Source organism: Benincasa hispida, chromosome 5 (genome assembly GCF_009727055.1).
Source record: "Benincasa hispida cultivar B227 chromosome 5, ASM972705v1, whole genome shotgun sequence".
In the NCBI taxonomy this organism is placed as follows: Eukaryota; Viridiplantae; Streptophyta; class Magnoliopsida; order Cucurbitales; family Cucurbitaceae; genus Benincasa; species Benincasa hispida.
Genome location: NC_052353.1, coordinates 34,608,023 through 34,629,013, shown reverse-complemented (window position 1 = coordinate 34,629,013; position 20,991 = coordinate 34,608,023). Strand labels below are relative to the sequence as shown.

Sequence of the window (20,991 nt, the reverse complement as noted above, 5' to 3'; positions counted from 1 at the left end):
ATTTCAGATCATGGCTTTAAACCCATGACCTGTTTGATCCGATGTTTTGTATGACCAATCCATTCATCGATCATCTGTTTTTATGGCGAGATCGTACTACTGGGGAAATATCTTGCAGGGCGTCGAGAGGCAGTTCTCTAGCGCACTATCCTACTTCCTACTCCACCTCGAATACTACCGCTACTGCGCACATCTGGATTCTATGGGGTTGCCATATTTGGGATTATTTCAGTTTTGAACTAGATCTGATCACAGACTTGGTCGAAAGATTGGAGGCTTGAGACGCATTACATTCATATGTCTGTTGGAGAGTGCACTATCACTCTACAGATATAGAAGTGTTGTTTGGGGTTACCTGTTGACGATGAGCCGGTCGCCGGAGTGATGTACGATGACTGGTCATAAGTTTGTTCAACTGTACCTCCGATATGGACCCCACCTGCCGACAAAATTAATGGATCGAGGTTAAGTTTTGATATGTTAAGAACACAATTTCGTGAGCTCATAGATGATGCAGACGAGGAAACCGTCATAAGATATGCGCGAGCATATATACTACAAATGATGGGTGGAAGTCTGTTTTCCAACAAATCAAGTCATTTTGTTTACTTGATGTTCTTGCCACTATTAGCTAACCTCTATGATGCGGGGCAGTATTCGTTGGGTGGAGCATGTTTGCCATGGTTGTATAGACAACTATGCAAAGCAACAGAACCTGAGGTTCGAGAGATAGCTAGGCCTCTCATACTTTTGCAACTATGGGCTTGGGAGCGATTTCCACCAATGGCTCCACAGCTACAACATGTTAATGACACTCAGTTAGCTGGACGAGCCTACGGTTCTCGGTATGTTGTTTTAATTCAATTTAATTTTTATATCACTGATCTAGTTAATTTAAATTCTAAATCATCAATTTAAAAATTTAGGTGGAGAGACAAATTTTGTGTGACTAGGACAGCCACACATGTAGTCAGCTAGTACAGATACATATTTGATCTGTTTCAACCTGATTAAGTACATTACACTGAACCTAATTGATTATTTTATACACATTTTTATTGTATTTGTCTTTAATATTCTCCAATATAATATTTTTTGTTTCAGGTTATTTGGGAGCCGTACAAAATTATTATGCATACTTTGCCCAATTTTTGTACGAATGGTCAAAACATATGGCGGACGATGAGTCCTCTCATATGTTTTCACATTGGTGAGTGGCATCTTCCTGACAAGGTGATGAGACAATTCGGTTTTTAGTAGGATGTCCCATCGCCTTGTAATACTAAACCCCTACTGCATGATATTGACTTAAGGACTGGAGATTGGTCCGAAAAAGTTGCACATTTGGTAGTGCGATAGCACTATCGTGCAAGGTTTATTGCAGTGAGGGTTTCTATTGGATAGTTTGACAGGGATGTCACTCAAGAATATATTCATTGGTATAATAATATTACAAGGTGCTACGTCACTCGTCCGGGAGCAGCTGTGGGTCATTTGGTAAATGAATGAATATTATCTAATTATTTTTAATTTAAATTTATTTTAAATATTATCTAATTGTTTTATAATTCACAGAGATCGAACAACAGTAGACTCTGTGATGTTACGAATGATCCAAACCAGGTTCTTGCTATATGTAGTGACAACCAAAGCTATATGGATGAGATACATTATATGTACGATATACCTATTGTTTCTCCACCAGCTCCTAAACGTAGAGGACCTGTTCGGGAAGAGGATGAGTTTGATGAGATTGCCTATAATGTGGAAGAGTTGTCTCCTGTGATGCAGACGCAGAGTCAAACTGATTATGTTAATCTGATGATGATGATGCCAGCATTTGGTTCAGGACATTGTGACTCAGAGGTTTGTTTTTCGTCTTCATACGTGCATGGACATGGTCGGGGTCGTGGAGAGCATAATGAATATTTATATTATGAAGCGCCTGCAGAGGTACCAGAGCAACATCAAGAAGAACCCGAGCAACCTCAAGTTCGAAGGCAACGACGACAACCAGCTCGAAATCGACGACGTCCGCCTTGTGGGACACATTGACTTTTGTAATTATTTTTATATAAATGAGATATTTTAATTTACACTTTTTTTTATTTTTATGAGATATTATTTTTTTTAATTTATTCTTTTTAGAGTTTAAATAAAATAATAAAATATTTTTAGAAATTGTTTTTATAAAATAGAAAATTAAAAAAAAAAGGTCAAATGTCTAAATTATTAAAAAGAAAAAAAAATCTAAAGGTTGAGGGTTCAAAATTCGACCTAGACCTATTAAAATTCAAAGTTTGAACCCTCGACCTATTAAAAAAAACAACAATATTTTTCTAAATAGTTTCAAAAGTACAAAATTTTTCTAAAAAAAAAAATTTAAAACTACAATATATTTTTAATTTTCATGGGTGTACAGGCTCTAACTATTTTGGAAAAGGGAGATTTTAGAGAGAAAAGAGGAGAAGGATAGGGGATTTTCTCAGAATTTTTCTATATCTATGTCTTGATCTCATGTGTTTTTCTACGTGAAAAACAAGAAGATGAAGAACATTTATTCCACACTCACGCGTCTCAAGAGAAAAGAGTGGAGGGAGTTACAACTCCCTCCCAAAAAATGATTTTAAAAAAATTAATTAATTAAATTTATTTATTTATTTTAATAAATCATTTAATATATATTTATATGATAACTACCTTATCATATAATATATATTAAACTATATTTTATATCAAATATAACACATAACATATAGTTTCTATATTATATCAAATACAATATAACTTATAGTTTCAATTCTCTCACCAATGGTATTTAATATAAATCTCATTTATATTAAATTTAATTATATGAATCAAATTCATATAATTAATATTTGAATCATATTCAAATATTTATTTCCTCTCAAATAAACTTTATATTATAATATATCAAATACATTATAGTAATTATATCATATATAATTAGATTATATTAGTTATATCACATATAATTAATTCCCTCAATTAATCTGGACAATTCAAATTAATCCAAAAATTGATTCTCATTAATTCCCATTAAGCTAGAGAGGGGACCTCATGGACCTATAGCTTGAAGCTCCAACAGTACGTGAATAATTAATTAAACTCATTTAATTAAATTATTCACCATCCGTTAACTGTCTGACACTCCACTAAAGATCGACAACTACACTTTTTGCACTATAAATATATTTCTTTGTCCATTGGATATAACCAATGAACAGTACGATGACCCTTCACAAATTTGCTCGTAAGTACACTTGGGTCAAAATTACCGTTTTGCCCCTGTAGTTACATCTAACTCCTTAGGTACCACTGATCCCTCTAATAAACAACAAGTCATAGTCCAACTATGACCAAACTCCTCTCGAGCCAGGAGAGACTGTGGCGCCACATTGTTTAAGCCCCGGAATCAACCCTTAAGGGAGCAATTTATCTACTTACCCCGATATTAGGGAATGAGTGAATTCTTTCTTGTGTAACTGTGTTCCCAACTCCTCAATTAGACGAATCCCTAAAATGGTAGGCATATGGAGTCTGCGATTTGGCCACCCTCACCCACAAAAATCAAATGACTGCCTTCATAGGCAGGAGTTCATAATTCACTCTGGATTTAGGTTATGTTACTTATGGTCATCCTGATGAAATGTAAGTCTCTATTATGAACGGTGTTATATAATAAGACTAGTCATTTCATGGTCTGATCTTATACAAACTTCTTTGTATAGAATACCTCCACTCACATGTCTCTACATGAATGATCAGGATCAGATCACTTGTAGTACTTTACAACAATTGTAACATCTACAAAGCGGGCAGTACTCGCAGTATAACCAAGATAAGGTATCCAACCTTATCCATCTACTACAGACCATTTAGGTTACCACTTAAATATGATCTACATGTATGTCTCTACATACATGTTTAAGCTACAAAATAACCTTGGATGTTCGTTTATTGGTTTGTGGGTTAATGCTACTAAATGTAAAAAAAAAAAAAAATCACATATTTTATTAGATAAATAAAATGTTTGTACAATACAATTACAAACTATAGAACTCTACGAGATTTAAGGCATCAACCCCAACAGTTTAAGTAATAACATAAATGGTATATGGTATATGGATAAGGTTGGGTACCTTATTCTGGTAACTCACTTTGTAATTGTACAATAGTTGTAAAGGGTTACAAATTATTTGATCCTAATCGTTCATGTGGAGACATGTTAGTGGAGGTATCCTATACAAAGAGTTTGTATAAGACCGGACCGCCAAATGATTAGTCTTTCTTTATAACGCCGTTACTTGAAAAGAATTACATTTCACTAGGATGATCATATGTAACTTGACTTTAATCCTGAATGAGTTGTGAACTCCTACCTATGAGGGTAATCCTTTTATTTGTATGGGTGAGAATGACCAAATTCGCCAACTCAATATGCTTACCATTTTGGGAATTTGTCTGAGTGGGGAGTTGGGAACACAGCTACACAAGATGGAATTCACTCCTTCTCGTCTTAAGGGAAAGTAGATGAATTGTTTTCTTAAGGACTGATTCTGGGTCTTGAACAATGAGGCACGTCATCCTCTCACTTTCTAGAAAGGGGTTTAGCTTATAGCTAGACTATAACTAATTGTTCATTAGAGGGATCAGTGGTACTTGAGGAGTTAAATGTAACTACAAAGGTAAAATGGTAATTTGACCTAGCTGTAATTACGAGCAATTTGTGAAGGGTCAACTTACAATTGATTGGTTATATTCATGGACAAAGAAATATATCTATAGTACGAAGAGTGCAGTTGTTAGTCTTTAATGAAGTGATCGATAGTTAATGAATATTGATTAATTAAGAGTTTAATTAATTAATATTGTACTATTAAAGTTTCTAATCTGCAGGTTCATTAGATCTCTTTGCTAGCTCATTAAGGATAAAACAAGAAATAAATAGTTTTGAAAAATTTTGAATTTTTCAAATTATTTTAGGAAAATTTTATATTAATGTGATTATTATAAAGTATACTATATATTGATACGTTATAATACATAGTTAATTTGAATGTAATTTATAATTAATACTATATATAAGGAAATAAATATAATGTATATTGATACATTACAGTTAGTTATATGTTTTATAATTAATAGGAAAGATAAATATTTGAATGAGATTCAAATTGATAAAAAGTATATTGATATATTATAATATATAGTTAGTTATAAATATGATTTATAATTAACACTATATAATATATGAGAGTGATACATTTGAATAAAATTCAAACATTAATCATATGAATGTGATTCTTATAAATACTGTAGTTAAAATTAATATGAATAAAATTCATATTAAAATTATAGGTCATGTGAAATGATGTCATTTGATTAAATGAAATTAAATATATGATATTTAATTATAGATTAATTAATGGTTAATTAATGTTATTAATTTAATCATATTATATTAAATGAGATTTAATATATATATTGATCTAATCGACAGTCTTTTTTATTAAATGGTTATGAATTTAAAAAGATATATACGTGATACAAAATCTACTACTTAATTTCATTCAAATACTATAACTATCTCACGATAAAGTTGGTAAAAATCTCACGAGTCGGGTCCCCACCTGATCAGGGCGGGAATACCCTCCCTATTCCCGCCTCGTCCCCGACCAGAGACCCGATTAGAATTCTGTTTGACCCCATCCTCAGTCAAATCAGGTATATATAAAATATAATTATATATATACCCTAAAAATATATTATTTATAAATATTTATATAATTATAAATAATTAATATACATTTTTTTTTTAAAAAAAAAAAAAAAACAACAGGAATGGGTCTCCGCGAGGACCCATTTCCCCCAACGAGGATAGGGAAATAACCCTCGCGAGGACGGGGATGGGGAATCCCCCCACCCCGCCCTGGCCCCGTTGTCAACCTTATCTCATAGTCTCATCTTATAATACTTCAAGTGCTAATGAAATTATTTTAGTGAAATTTAGTTGTCTCATTTCTCTTTGATCAATCAAAATCTCTTCATAAACTGTACAAGCTTCTTCCAAAGTATATGGCTTTCTGGATGCAGATGATGATATCTATATATATGGATCTTATATCAAGAAACACTGGGTTCTCTTTCGGGTAGGCCCTGAAAGGAGAAGGGATGCTGGAATGCCAACAGACCTCTATTATTGAATTTACCCGACCCGATAGCACCCCATTTTTTAGCAACTAAGAGATCCATTTGAGGAACACGGGGACTAGTTCAAATAATGAGTCATTTTGTGAGGCCCATTACTTCAATTGAGATAATGAGAAATCATTTCGCCTTTTTAGTTGAAACTTTAGGCGGTTCGCAAAAAAAGATAGTGAAAAAAAATTATTCCTAGAATGGAGACTAAGAGGAATATATAAACCAATGCTTCCATACCTGTTTAGTTGGGATCTTTTTACGAATAAAAAAAGACCATGACAAGAGTCAAAGAAATGAAAAGTCAACAATTCGAATCAAGATTTATTTGTTATCCTATCTATGTCAAATCAAAAAAAAAAAAGGAAAAAAGGAACAAAGCAATCTTGTATCAAACTAGACTCTTTTTGTAGTTGGATCTCCAAGTTTTTGGAATGCCCCAAATTCTACTTGAGCGTCCAAATCTGGGTCAATCCCAGCAAAGACATCTCTGAACAAAGTTCTAGCATCATGCCAAATGTGTTCGAAGAAGAAGAGCAAAGCAAACAAAGGATACCCAAAAGTAAACCAACCCTTTGGACTACTACGAAAAACCCGATCGGATTTCAAAGTAGCACGATCTAATTCAAATATTTCACCCAATTGAACACCTCTAGCATATTTTTTTCACAGTAGCAGGACCACTATAACTCACTCAACAGTTACACTAACCTGTTCAGCATTATACTTCGATTCTTCTCTTTGAAAAGGAACATTGGCTCTAACAATTTCGTCTCTGTCTACCAAAACAACTGGAAATATTTCAAAAAAGGTTGGCATACAATGTACAAAAAGTTTGCGCCCTTCTTTATCTCTAAATTAGGGTGTCCTCACCATCCAATAGCTATTCCATCCTTGTTGTCCATGGAATTCGCTCTGATTTAATCCACCTTTTGCGGGATTATTCCCCATATAATCATAAAAAGCTAATTTTTCAAGAATTTTAGACCAAGCTTCTGATAAACTTTGATTTTCGGCTAACCTGGCACTAATTCTTCGATATATTTCTTGCTGGAAGTATCCCTGACCCATTGATAAAGATTGGGCCCAAATAATTCAATCGAAGTAGTTGTTGAACCATACCACATAGTTCTATATATATATATATATACATATACATATACATATATATGTATACATCTCCCTCATTCACCAATCTCACGGGAAACTCTCAAATGAGTGGTTAAGTATTTTTTGTTTTTTGTAAAATGTTACAGAGAAGAAACACATAGGACTCTCAACATTTTCTCTTATGTTTCTCTATACATTCCCTTCCATCTCCCAAAACAAAGGATCCCACAATCTTTCTTCCTTGCCGGAGAATAGCAAGGAAGTCTTCTTGGTGGTGTCGATTGTTCGTGATCAGTGTTGTCAATGGAATGTCTCGTACAAGGGAGATCATGTTCGAGGTTGTTCGTGACTTGGAAAGGAAACATCCAAAAGAAAGTCTTCAAGGGTAAGCTTCATATTGATCACTTCTCCTTCTTAGAAGTATTCTTAGATAGAATTGTTTATCTTGTACATTTATGTTCTTCTCCGTATTTTATGTTTACAAATTGGAAACCAAATGAACAACATTCACACGCTTCCGCAAAGGAATTCTATTCCTTTATATATCACCTTTGCAGTACACAAACTCAATTAATTTGTCTCAAAGCGTCGACAACCTCATTATGATGCTACTCTTTCCTTGTTATGCTTTCTCAAGAATTCACTAGGGCAACGAATTTTTCTTCAAGCTTCATCTAACTTCTCCCTTCGAGCATTTTCAAATGCAAATTGAGGGTCATGTCCCGATGCTAGAAAATCCATCACTAGTTTTTGTATATTTCTTGGAGATAATTTAGTAAGTTGGAAAGCTAAAAAGTGGCTCATTGTGTCTTGGTCTTCCGCAAAGGCCGAATATAGAGCTTTTGCAGCAATAACAATTGAGCTTCTATGGCTTGGACAGTTATTAAAAGAGTTATATGTTGATGTTCCTTCTCCTTCATTGATTTTTTGTGATAATGATGTGCTATCCATATAGCAACTAATCCAATATTTCATGAATCGAACAAAACATACCAAACTAGACTGTCATTTTATCCAGGACGTTGTTCAAAATGTTATCAGATTGATGCCGATCAAATCTCATTTGCAACTAGTTATTGTGTTCACTAAAGCAGTTATTGTTCCTTTCTTACGTTCCTGAATGTCCAAGATCTGAATCATAGATATATCTCCTCCATCTTGAGGGGGAGTTTTAGGAGTTATTTTGTTGAGTTTGTTATAGTTTGTTATTTGGTTGTATCCATTGACTATATATATGTCATTTGTCAAATAATAAAGTATGCAAGTTTTATTTAGATTTTACTTACTAAAAAGAACAAAAATAAAATAAATAAAATTAAAAAGGGAAAAAATAAGAATAACAAAAAAAAAATGAAACGCGAAGAAGACAGAGATAGGAAAGGAATTTTAGAGAGAATGTTGAATAGGCTTGTAAAAAGGTATCTTTTTCTTTACTAATTTAATATAAGCTTGTTTTGCAAATCACAGCCTCTTTATATTTTATAAACATATTATAAGAATCCAAGGCGTGGCTTTCTCCATGCAAAAGTCTGCACACCATTATCTGTTTATAAACATAATTTTATGCAGTTTCGACCCCTAAGCTTTCTACTTTATAGCAAAAATACCCTTTTAACTTCTAAAAATAGTTCAAAAATATCATTGTGATTAGTTTAAAACTCGATGTTCTATTTCAAAAATACTTTTGAATTTTCAAAAATACTCTTATTATCAATATATGAACACAAACTATTAGTACTCAGATTCAAATATTCCTAAACTTTAAAAAGTTGCATTAATACTCTTAGTCTTACAAGAAAAAAAAAGTTTAAAAATGCTCCAATCTACTATCTATAATGAAAATAAATCTAATCCATTATAATCAAGGTCTAAATCTAAGATGTTATGTGATGTTAAAGAGCTAGGAAGACGATACAAAATTTTAAAACAAATCCAAGTGTAGGATATGAGAAAGGTAATCAACGGCCACGATGATAGGGTGACGAATGTAAAAAGAATAGTTTATGTGCAAAAATTTAGAGCTTGGTTGATAGGAAATTTAAAAACAAAATTCAATAACAAGGAGTTGAAAGGAAATAGAATTGTATTTAGATAGGTGCTTCCTGACAAGTTCAAAAATTAGATTCTAATTTAAATAATTGTATTAAAAAGGGTTCGATAGAAGCAGAGTTGTATTTAATTGTATTTAGTGTGTTTAACCAAAATTAGATGATTTGGGCAAAAACGGATGAGAATGAGCTAGACAAGATGGGAGTGGCTTATGTGACCAGATGGAAATGGTTTAAAGACGAGTCCTTGACCAAAGAAATTCACCGAGCTTTTCAAGGAAATTTTTCTAGTACTACGAGAATACTATACTCTCTCGCTATTTATACTATAAAAATTTGTCTTCGTAAAAATTTATCGACCTAACATTAATGTCAGTAGATCTCACTTTATTTTTAAAAGTGTGTCACACAATAACTTACAATGATATAGAAAATTGTGCATACTATCGTAGTACAGTAAATTTTCTCGACTCGGATCTTCGAGAAGGTATCCTCACACTTGCCATTATGTTAGTTTGACACATTGTATTTGTATAAAAAGAGAAATTGCCTTCATTTCACCGTACAGTTTCAAGCCTTCCAAACTATTGCTTTTTTTTTTCTTTTTATCAAAGTGATGGGGGAAGGCATGGTGATGCACATTTTGATAGAGAAGTTCAAAGATGAAATCACAGAGGAATAGATGGACCAACTCATCAAAATCTCGTCAATCTCATTGAACCTATGAAGACTTTTCAGTGGTAATTTTGTTTTTTTTTTTTCCCTACTCGACTTGGTTATGCTCATGGTCGGAAATTTCGAGATTTTGATAAGGAGAATTTCATTTTTACCCATTTCGATGAAATTTGGAGAAAATTTTGGTTTTTGTATAAATTAGCTATGTTAGTTCGGTTCAAGCTTTTCAATTTTATGGTTCTAATTACTTTCATCGATTTCATTTTTAGATCATTCATTCATGATCGAGAAAACCCTTGTTTTGGTCTCAAATCGGTTTGATCATTGATTGGCGTAAAATTTTTTAAACCTAGATGGTAGTTTAGTAATATTATCTTTACAAAGTAAGTTGTCTCAATCGTAATCTGATTACGTTTGCAAAATGTCTAAGTAAACGTGATAAAAAAAATATAATTGCGTTTGTAATTAAGGTTCATTATGATTTGATACATCAATGGAAACTCATTATGATTACACCTGTTTTGATTACGAAATAATAAATATTACCTAAGCATTCGTTTGGGATTGTTGTAGTTTTTAAAATAATTGCTGACAACTGTACTTTTAGAATATCAGCTGTGAAATGAAGTAAATTAGTGTTTGGTAAATTTAAGCTTGAAACTTGAAAAAGTAGGTATTAGTGTCTAGTAAATAAATACTAGGTTTAAATACTACTTTAGTCTCTATACTTTTGGTTTTGGTTCATTTTGGTTCTTATACTTTCATATTATTCATTTTGGTCCTACACTTTTAACTTTGGTTCATTTTGGTTCATATACTTTAGAAATATTCATTTCAGTCCTTGTACTTTTAACTTTAATTCATTTTGGTCTTTTCACTCTTAAAAAGTTGTCATATTGGTCCCTTCATTTTTACTTTTAAAGGATAAAAATTGTCAGTTTTTAAAAGATCAATGACCAAAATGAACCAAAGTTGAAAGCACAATGACTAAAATAAACATTTTTTTAAAAAATAGAGATCAAAATGAACCAAAATTAAAAGTATAGGACCAAAATTAATATTTTGAAAGTAGAGAGACCAAAATGAACAAATACAATGACAAAAGTAGTAATTAAACCTAAGGCCTCGTTTAGTAATCATTTTGTTATTTGTTTTTATTTTTAAAAACTAAGTTTATGGATACTACTTTCACTTCTAAATTTCTTTTGTTATCTACTTTTCACTAATGGTTAAAAAACCCAAACCAACTTTTGAGAATTAAAAAAAAAACAAAACAAAACAAAAAAAAAAAGAAGAAGTAGTTTTCAAAAGACTGTTTTTGTTTTTGAAATTTGGCTAAGAATTCAACCATTGTATTAAAGAAATATACAAATCATTGTAAAAAAATGTTGATGAAATATACTTAACTTTAAAAAACAAAGACCAAAAATCAAATTTTACCAAATGGGAAATAATCTAGTTTGAGTTAGAATGGTTAAAATATGTCTATTACTAAAACTTTTATTTTTTCATAATATATAAGTTTAAATAATTGTTTAGAAAGATGTATTTTATTTACTCTAAATTCATTTTTAAATATTAAGAGAAATAATTTTATTAAAAAAAACAGAAGATAAGATTTGATTAGGTGAAAAAGAAATAAATTTATGAAATAAATCTTAATTTTAAACAATAAAACTCAAAATTGAAAATTAGTTTAAGACCGTTCCTGACTTTAGAAGAATTCAAAAGCTAGTAGGAAAAATGATTTTAAAATAGACGTGAAATGAACATATTTTTAAGGGCTAGTTGCATAGAATTAAGCCCAAAATAATAGAATATGTAGTACAAGGATAAAATAATTGCATATATAGATCAAAAAATAGTAAAAGACTAAAAAACTCATACCTAGCCACCATTTTTTTCGCTTCTTCCCGGTTTTCTCAAATTAAAAGCTATCACTGATAGCAGCTATCAGTGATGACCACTGATAGGTTCTATCAGCTGCTATCGTTGATAGCTTCTATCAATTGCTATCGATGATAGTTGCAATCAGCAATAGCTTTCAATTTTAGAAAAATTAATACAATCTTGAAAATATTAACTTTTAATTTGCTATCAATTATTATTAGCTATCATTGATTCACTTTCATCAATTGGAATCAACGTTGAAATATTACTACTTAAGGCTATCAGTTGGCTATCAATGATAGATTTATAAATAGTGATCAACTTTGAAAGAAAAACCAACAAACTTTGATTACCATAGTAGTTATCACTAATAATCTTTTATCACTGATAGCAGCTATTAGTCATTATCACTGATAGACTTTCATCAATTAGAATCAACCTTGAAATATTAAAACTTAAGGCTATTAATGACAAATTTCTAATAACTGGTTATCACCTTTAAAAGAAACTCGATATAGATATCACTTAAAGTTTTATCACCGATATCACTAACATCACTCATATTGTGGTTATCAGTGATAGCTTCTTTTCACTTGATAACATCATTAATAAGATGCTATCAACGATCTTCACTAAATTCATGCTATCAGTGATAGAGCAGTGATATTCTCTATCACTGATAACGTGCTATCAATGGTAGCTTCTATCACCGATAACTGTTATCAGATAACTTCATCATCGATAACATGCTATTAGTATTAGCTCCTATCATTGGTAAACATGCTATTAGTAGTAGCTTCTATCAATCATAACCACTGAACACCTTTTTGCCCCTTTCTTGTCCTTTCCAAACATGTATAAGTCTCTTTTTTTTCGATGATAGCTTCTATCACTAATAAACATTCTATTAGTGATAACTCTAGGCATTACACTTATATTTTAGTTCGATATTCAACTTTATTAATTAAATTCACTAAGCTGACTATCAATGATAGATTTCTACAAGTGGCTATTAACTACGAAAATATAATCAAAGATTAAGCTATCAATGATAGAAAATATTAGTGGCTATCACTGATAGACTTTCATTTGTTATTTATATTTATTATTTATTATAATAATCAAACTTGATGATTGGGTTGTTGGTGTTAAGTCACTTATGAATTGAATACTTTCAAGTCATGCGTATGGAACTCAGCCTCATAATTCTTGTGAAAAAAATGGGAAGAAGAAAAAATTCAAATAAAGGAAAGAAAAATTTTAAAAATAAGAGAGAGAAGAAAAAAACTGAAGAAAAAAAAAAGAAAATTAAATAGAAAAAAGGAAACAAAAACTGGAAAAATGAAAGAAAAACTAAAAAGGAAAAAGAAAGAGAAAGAGAAGAAGTAAAAAATCGGAGAAAGATAAGAAAATAAAATAATAAAAAATATAAGGGAAGAAGCAAAAATCGGAGAAATAGAAGAAAATAAAAATTAAAAAAAAGGAATAAGTAAGAGCTGAAGAAAGAAAATAAAAAAAAGAATAATAAAAAACTGAAGAAAGAAAAGAAAAGAAAAAAAAAGAAGGAAATGAAAGAAAATAAAAAAATAAAAGAAAGAAGCAAAAATTGGATAAATGAAAGAATAAAAAAAATTAAAAAAAAAAAAAAAGAGAAGAAGCAAAAATTAAGAAAGAAAATCAAATGAAAAAATTAAAATAGGGAGGGAAGAAGCAAAAATCAAATAAGAGAAATAAAATAAAAAGGCTAAAAAAAGTTGTACAACAAAATAAAACAAGGGAGGGCGAAATTGAAAATTAAAAAAAAAAAAAAATCAAAGATTGACTATTCAACTCATCCATATTTGCAAATATTTTAAAAATGTAATATATTTTTAGATTTTTTTCTCTTATTCTACTGTGCATTACAAATATTTTATTTTTAAAAGTGATTTTAATAGATTTAATCCCAATCTATTTTACCAAACACAAAAGAACAATTATGATTTACTTTTATTCACTTTTATCTTTTTCTACAGCAATCCAAAACTGTTGTCTTACTTAAAGAAATGATGATTAAAAACGGTAAATCATAGTCTAATTAAGTTACAGTCAAAGTTTCATCAACTAAATATAACAATTTTCATAAAATTCTTCAAGATTTACATCGATATTAATATTTCCATAAATCGACCAAACTTCGACGATTCAACTGTTCTAACATATTCCGATTTCATTTTTATTTGGCACTCAAGTATAAAAAGCATAACATATTATTGTAAGTAGAGCCAAATGGAAGGTGGAAAATAGCAATTCTGTATTTGAAAAACTTCAAACCTTCACTGAAGAGAGTGACAAGGAAAATAAACGACTAGCAAAAGTCATTTCAAAGCTCCATTCGATAAAATTGAAATTATAGATTAAGAAGAAAATATGAAAGAACACACGTTGAAATCCGCATCTTATATGAATTGGCTTGTGGGATGTGCGTGACAAACACAGGCTATGTCCTCGCTTGAAGTATCATATTGTAAAGCTATAGATGCCTCATGAATCAACTCCCTTGCATTTGGGCCCCGATCACAACTAGTTTTTTAGAACTTTCTAATATTTGGAAAGTGCAATTGGAAATTACGAGAAAAATATGTGCAGATTTAATACCTTTTTTTCAAAGTTAACTTGCAAGGGTTCGATTTTTCTAAGAATTCTTTTCCTAACCCACAAAAAGTCAAGCACGTATTGACGCATTTAATTTAATTAAGTTTTTTTTTTTTTACAATATATAAGATAACTCAGACATCTAACCTCAAAGTTAATAACACAAATTTATTATGACAGTTGAGCCGCGTCGACAATTTAATAGAGTTAGACAAAATGAAATACCAAAAACTAATAGACATTTTTCTTTAAAAAAAACTACTTTAAGCAATGAACATGATTAAACAAAAAAAAAAAAAAAAAAAAAACTTTAATTTAATTTTACACCCTTAACTGCAACTTAAACATCGTTCAAATTGATTTTCAATCGTTAAAGGAATCATTTTGAAAATGACAAATGACTTTTAAAATGGTAAAAATGATTTTAACTATTTCAAAATCAATCTTAACTTGTTGTGAGCAAAGGATTAAGCTACTGATGCTCGCAAAGAAAGAAACAAACTTGACCAAATGAAATTGAACCTTCAATGGACTAAGAGACAGAAATAGAATGAAAAGAAAAAAAAAATGGTGACAAAACTGAATGATCAGATGAGAACTAGTATGAGCTGAGATTGTCACAAATGACATATCAAAAACATTCAGACAAATTGTTAATATGTAACAGCAGCAGCCCAATTCATAGATCCTTGGCAATGAAACCATGATTCCTAAGATCTAAGAGCTTAAAGTTTTAAGCTCAGCAGGTGATAATGATGGTATTGACTATATGACAAATCTCTAAGCAATTATAGGATCAAAATAAAGGAATTTGCATTTACAAAAACGAAAACTTATGAAACACAAACACTTCACCGATATTTCTAGATACTTTCCATATACGTATCTAACACACAATTTGACGTATATGCATACATTTTTTAAAAGAAAAAGACAAACAACTCATCTAATCTTTCCCAATCTAAAACTAGGCAACCTATTTAAAAAGCTCACTACTCGAATCCAAAACTAAAAAGAAAAAAATTAATAAAAGATCAAACCCTAGAATCATCTAATATTCATCTTCACATTTGAATCCCCACAAAATCCATCAAAATATATATCATTTGAATATCTTCAACAATTTAATTAAGAAGTTCTTCATTTATCATCATATTTCTCCCTCTAATCTTCTTCTTCTTTGTAATATGAATCACTTTTCTATTGCATTTTATTAACTATTGTATTTCAACATCTTAGATGTTACTTTTTTTTATTATATTTCAGTATATGTATTCTATTTTGTGCTATTGTTATTAACTTGTATACTAAATTTATATCCTAGATTTTTTTAAGAAAAAAAAATATATCTTTAACATTTTTTTTAGAAATAATATATTATATATATAATATACTATTATATTATATATATAATGACGTATTCTTAGACGTATCTGTATCTTAGTTTTTAAGAAATTAACAAATCGTCGTATCCGATCGTATCTGTATCGTATAATCGTATATATATCTGTGCTTCATAAACGAACACTATGCACATGTGGAATGCACAAAGTTGGAAGGTTAGACTTGTTGTTTGTAACAATGGAGGATGAGCAGATGAGTCTCACGTCCTGCAAGAGAGGCACAACCAAGAAGGCTAATCAAATTAATCTATACGCCATAGAAGTTTCAATCTACCACGTTAAAACTAATATTATACACAAAGCAAAAGTATGCATGCGTCTACTGGCTTTAACTTCAAAACTTTGGAGGTCAATTGGTATATAAGGCCCTTGCATGCAGGTAACAAAAGGCTGTGAAAGTTTAGGCTGCAAATGTGTGGAATTAAAAGATCACTTTTTTTTTCTTTTTCTTGGGGTAAGGAGTGTCTGTGCAGACCCGCTTGCATACACCTCAACTAATCTCATGGGAGAATCTGTACTACAACATTTAAGTGTCAAGAAAACTCATAAGTTAAATCCTAAGTAGATGAGTTCTTTGTTAAACCTATGACCCTTATTGACCGCTAGTTCAGCCCATGATGATTAGAGGTTGAAATTGAATCACTACAACCCCCATTTGATATCCATTTGACTTCTTGCTTTTAGATTCTGAAAATTATGCTCGTCTCTAACTAATTTTCTTACTATGGTTTTCATCTTTATATAGAACACCATTTAAATTCTTTGTCGAATTCTGAAAACAAAAAAGTTTTTTAAAAACTATTTTTTTTAACTATCAAAATTTGACTTGGTTTTTTAATACATAAGTAAAAAGTGAATAACAAAACAGAGAAATTCATTGGTCAAAGTAGTATATTTATAAACTTAATTTTTAAATTTTCAAAAAAATGCAAAAAAAAAAAAACAAAACAAAAAATGAAATTGTTATCAAATGAAGCCTACATATAAGCAATTTTTCTTTCGAAGTCTCCGTGCATGGTTAGATAATATGAAAGAAATTAAAACAAGGAAGAATGAGCTAACCTAGACAAGATAATTAGGTTAACACCATTGAACTTGATGCTTCACTAGTTAGCGTAAACGGGCAGTGAGGAGAAACATCAATAATGGGATAAGAAAGACGACATCAATAATGGGATAAGAAAGACGACATCAATAATGGGATAAGAAAGACGACATCAATAATGGGACAAGAAAGACGGCAAACTAAGGGATGAAAACTTATTGCTTTCACTAAAATGAAACCTTCAGTGACAGCTACTTGGTCGAGTGTAAAAGGGAAAGCACAAGAGCGCAGAAAATTAAAATAAAAACAATGGATCACAAGATGAGACAAGTAAGTCTTGAAACGTACTCTGATAACTCATTCATCTGTTAGTGTTGCTGTTGTTTCTCCAAAAAGAGAGACGAGGAAGTTGTGAAATTAGAGACTCCACAACCCTTCCAGGGCCTGTTTTATGTGTTGAATCTTTTCCATCAACTTGAAGATCAGCATCCTTCCAAAACTTTATCACATGAAGACTCTCTTCTTCAGTTGATCTCTGCACAATGATTCTACTAGCATAGCCCTTTTCTCTCATTTGAAGGCATATCTGAGAGGGATTATTCGCTGTAAGAGTAACCATGTACAGCCAGCCCTTTTCAGACAAAAGAACATCTGCAACTGGCAATATCCTATCGATGACACTTCGGCCATTTTCCCCTCCCGCCCAAGCAGAGGCAATTCCATCCCGACCCACTTCATCCTCTGGCGTTGGAACGTAGGGTGGATTCACAACCAACACATCAACTGATCCAGCCAGTCGCTGCTCCAAACCAGATGCAATGTCAGTGGATACCAACTCTGCATGAACCCCATGTGCTTCTAGAGTCTCCTGGGTGACTCTGATTGCATGCGGATTGATATCTGTAGCAATATAATGGGTTCCAGAAGCTTCCTTTCCCAGAATAAGAGCAAGAGATGTTATAACATAGCCACTACCACAGCCAACTTCCAAGCACAATGTTGGATGATGATTTAACAATTTCACTCGGTCAGCTAAAAGTGCATCAACTAAAGCAAACGAATCATCACACGGTTCATAAACCTCACGATGAGAACTCACTAGGTGAATTTGTGCAATTCTGAAAGAGGACATGTGCCGGACCTGTCATGAAAATATGAATAATAAGAGATGAGTGATTTTCTACATATACGTATGTGTGTGTGTATTATAAGAAACAATTGTAACCAAAAGAAAACACCGCAGCAAGTCAAACCCAAATCCAAGCAAGGGAGATAGCTGAGTGCACTCTCTCTATAACAAGGAAAGTATCTAAGAGTGAAATGTGCGAAGGAAACACAAAGCAAGATTAAAAGATAATAATAATGAAGAAGAAAGAAAGAAAAAACCCTCTCTATGTCCAGTATTTTCAAAGCGCAATGCACACCTCAAGAAGACAAAGTCTCTTGATCACCTGAAGGGGAGAGGCAACCAGGTGCAATAATAAATGAATGAACAACGTTCTAACATGGAGAAGGATGGGGGATGGGAATCAATATCAGAAGGGACTCCACTGATTAATAGGAAGCGGTTGGTGGTGGCGGGATGAAACAATCTTTTATATAAGAACCATTGAATTTTTTTTCTTAAAAAACCCAACCACAACTTCTGAGTGCACAACTCTCAGTAGTTCTTTCCTCAGATGGTTCCCAGACAATCTCCAAGCAATTCGTTCACGGTATAATAATATGTTCCTACAAGGCGGGATCAGAACCTTCACTTCCATCAACAATGGGACCCCGATTTCTCATTTTTATAAGAACATGAGAAAAGAGACAGGTAAAACAAGTCAAGAAGTAAAACGGAAGCAAAATTAACGAGAACAAATCACCATAAAAGACCCCTCAATTCAATTTTCTTCGAAACCATCAAGCAAATCAAACAACTCGATTCGGATTCCGACATGAGTAAAAAGCGACAGCCACATAATTGTGCACAAACACGTTTCGTTACGAAACAAATTAGTGGAATTAAGCGATTAAACCCAAAATCAATCAGAATGGAAAGAAAGCAATTGAAATCAAAAGAAAGTAAAAGAAACGGATACAATACCAGGAAAGGAGAACGGAGGGTCGAGAAAACTCCTACGAGAAAATGGGGAAACCAACTGGAAGGCTGAAGAAAGTGATTAATGGCGGACGACAGAAAGTTGCAGAAGATTGAGGAAGATTGAGAGTTGGGCCGGCAGAAGAATGCAGCGAATCATGTGGCGGAGGTAAATGAGGGGCGGCGTGGCAGTGCAGTTGCGATAAAGAGACACATATAATGGCACCGACGTGTGGTTGGGCCACCCGGCGGCTGCGGCTGCGGCAAAAAGGGTGCCGGCGGCGAACTGGTGGAGATGGGAAGAAAGAGAATGGGGAAAGAGAATTTTTGGGGCTGTGGAGAGAGATAGGAAAAGGAACGGGTTAGGTTAAGTTAACTTAGGTGCTGATGGGACAGCCCACGTGGCAAGTATTTATTGGGTTAGATTTTTATTCATTTTATAATAGATAAATCCTAAGACTATAATAACCACTCTAATAAATACTATTTCAAACTCTCAATTACTAATATTTGCTATCGTTTTTACTATTTTAAATTTATTCTTTTTTAATTTTTTGTTATCCTTCCTAAACTAAAATAATTTACAGCTCAAACACATATGATTATAATTCAAACTAAAATAATTTATATCCAAACACAAACCATTATAACTCAACTATAATAACTTAGTATTATAATAACCAAGTCCATGCCTAGAGCTTCTTAATATTTTATCTAAACTAAAGTCTGTTACATCGACATTTCTTTGGCTCTTTTTTTGTTTTTTTCCTAAAACATTGTGAGCGTCGTCTTGCAGAAGAAACCCAAAGATACTTCATCTTTAATTTTCTTATTTTCATCTTTCTTTGGTTGGCTTCTTAGAAAAAAGACTTCTCGTTGGCACTTTCTCAAGTATTTTACCAGCGTTTAACCAGCGTACCTCAGTCCATGTTCATGTGGGTTCATTTTTGTTTCTCATTCTTGGACTGAGACGATTTGTCTTCTCATCAGTTCGTCGTTGGTGGTCATATTTTTTTTCTCCTTTTGTCGATCATTAACGTCATCTAACTGCCTAAGCCTATCGCCTTGTGATTTCAGGTTTGAGTTCACTATTATATTTTTATTCTTTTATTTTATAGTAGAAAAAATGATCAAAATGAGTTTTTTATATTGAATTGTGTTGCATTGCTGTAGATTTTTCTTTATTTAATTTTTAATGTTTTTATTGATTTGTTATGAATTCATATTATGATTGTTGTGATTTGAACATCATTTTTTGAAGCCATGGAGAACATAAGAGATACAAACATACCTACCTGGAAGATGATGCTCTCTCTAAAATTAATACTAATTTTGATGAAGTTCATTTGGGGAAAAACATAGAGCCTACTATTAGTACTAAATTTGAGTCGATAGTTGGAATGAAGTTTAGTTCTATTGATGAAGCATATCAATTTTATGTCAATTATGGAGGAATATTAGTTTCAATGTAAGGAAAAGATATCACAAAAAAAAAATGGAGATATTTCTAAAGTTGTTTTTTGTTGCTCAAAAGAAGGGTTTCGTCGAGTAGACAACCAAAGAGAAAGTGTTTCATATGCTCGACTAATATCAAGAACGAGATGTAAAGCTAATATAGCTTGCTTGCTTGGATTGAATGGTAAATACAGTTGGGTTTTATGTCATAAAATTCGTGGTTTGTAAACAATTAACATATTCTATTTTACAATTAAGTTGTTATTGAGGTTTATTCAGTAATGATGTTATTGGATATGTGAATTGCATTTAAGAACCCTAAATCCAATAAACTAAGAACCATTTGCTATAGCATGAATATTTGAACTATATGTGAAGACATAAAAGTGGATCAAGTTCGAATAATAGCCAAAACGGTCTATAGTA

At 31.8% G+C, this 20,991-nt stretch overlaps 1 protein-coding gene and 1 pseudogene across 1 annotated transcript; both read right to left on the bottom strand.

Annotated features, from left to right (window-relative positions):
- Positions 1–6,618: 6,618 nt before the first annotated feature.
- Positions 6,619–7,349, bottom strand: LOC120078521 (annotated as a pseudogene).
- An 8,699-nt stretch (positions 7,350–16,048) lies between these two features.
- On the bottom strand, positions 16,049–19,466 carry LOC120078640 (methyltransferase N6AMT1). Its single transcript, XM_039032933.1, has 3 exons — positions 19,117–19,466; positions 17,376–18,168; positions 16,049–16,189 (listed from the first exon to the last, which is right to left on the bottom strand). Exon 2 carries the CDS (start codon positions 18,157–18,159, stop codon positions 17,389–17,391), a length of 771 nt encoding a protein of 256 aa, XP_038888861.1. The 5' UTR covers positions 18,160–18,168; positions 19,117–19,466; the 3' UTR covers positions 16,049–16,189; positions 17,376–17,388.
- Positions 19,467–20,991: the final 1,525 nt, after the last annotated feature.

Excerpts from the sequence above, each read along its gene's own strand:
- LOC120078640 (XM_039032933.1), bottom strand. The coding sequence starts at position 18,159 with ATGTCCTCTTTCAGAATTGCACAAATTCACCTAGTGAGTTCTCATCGT.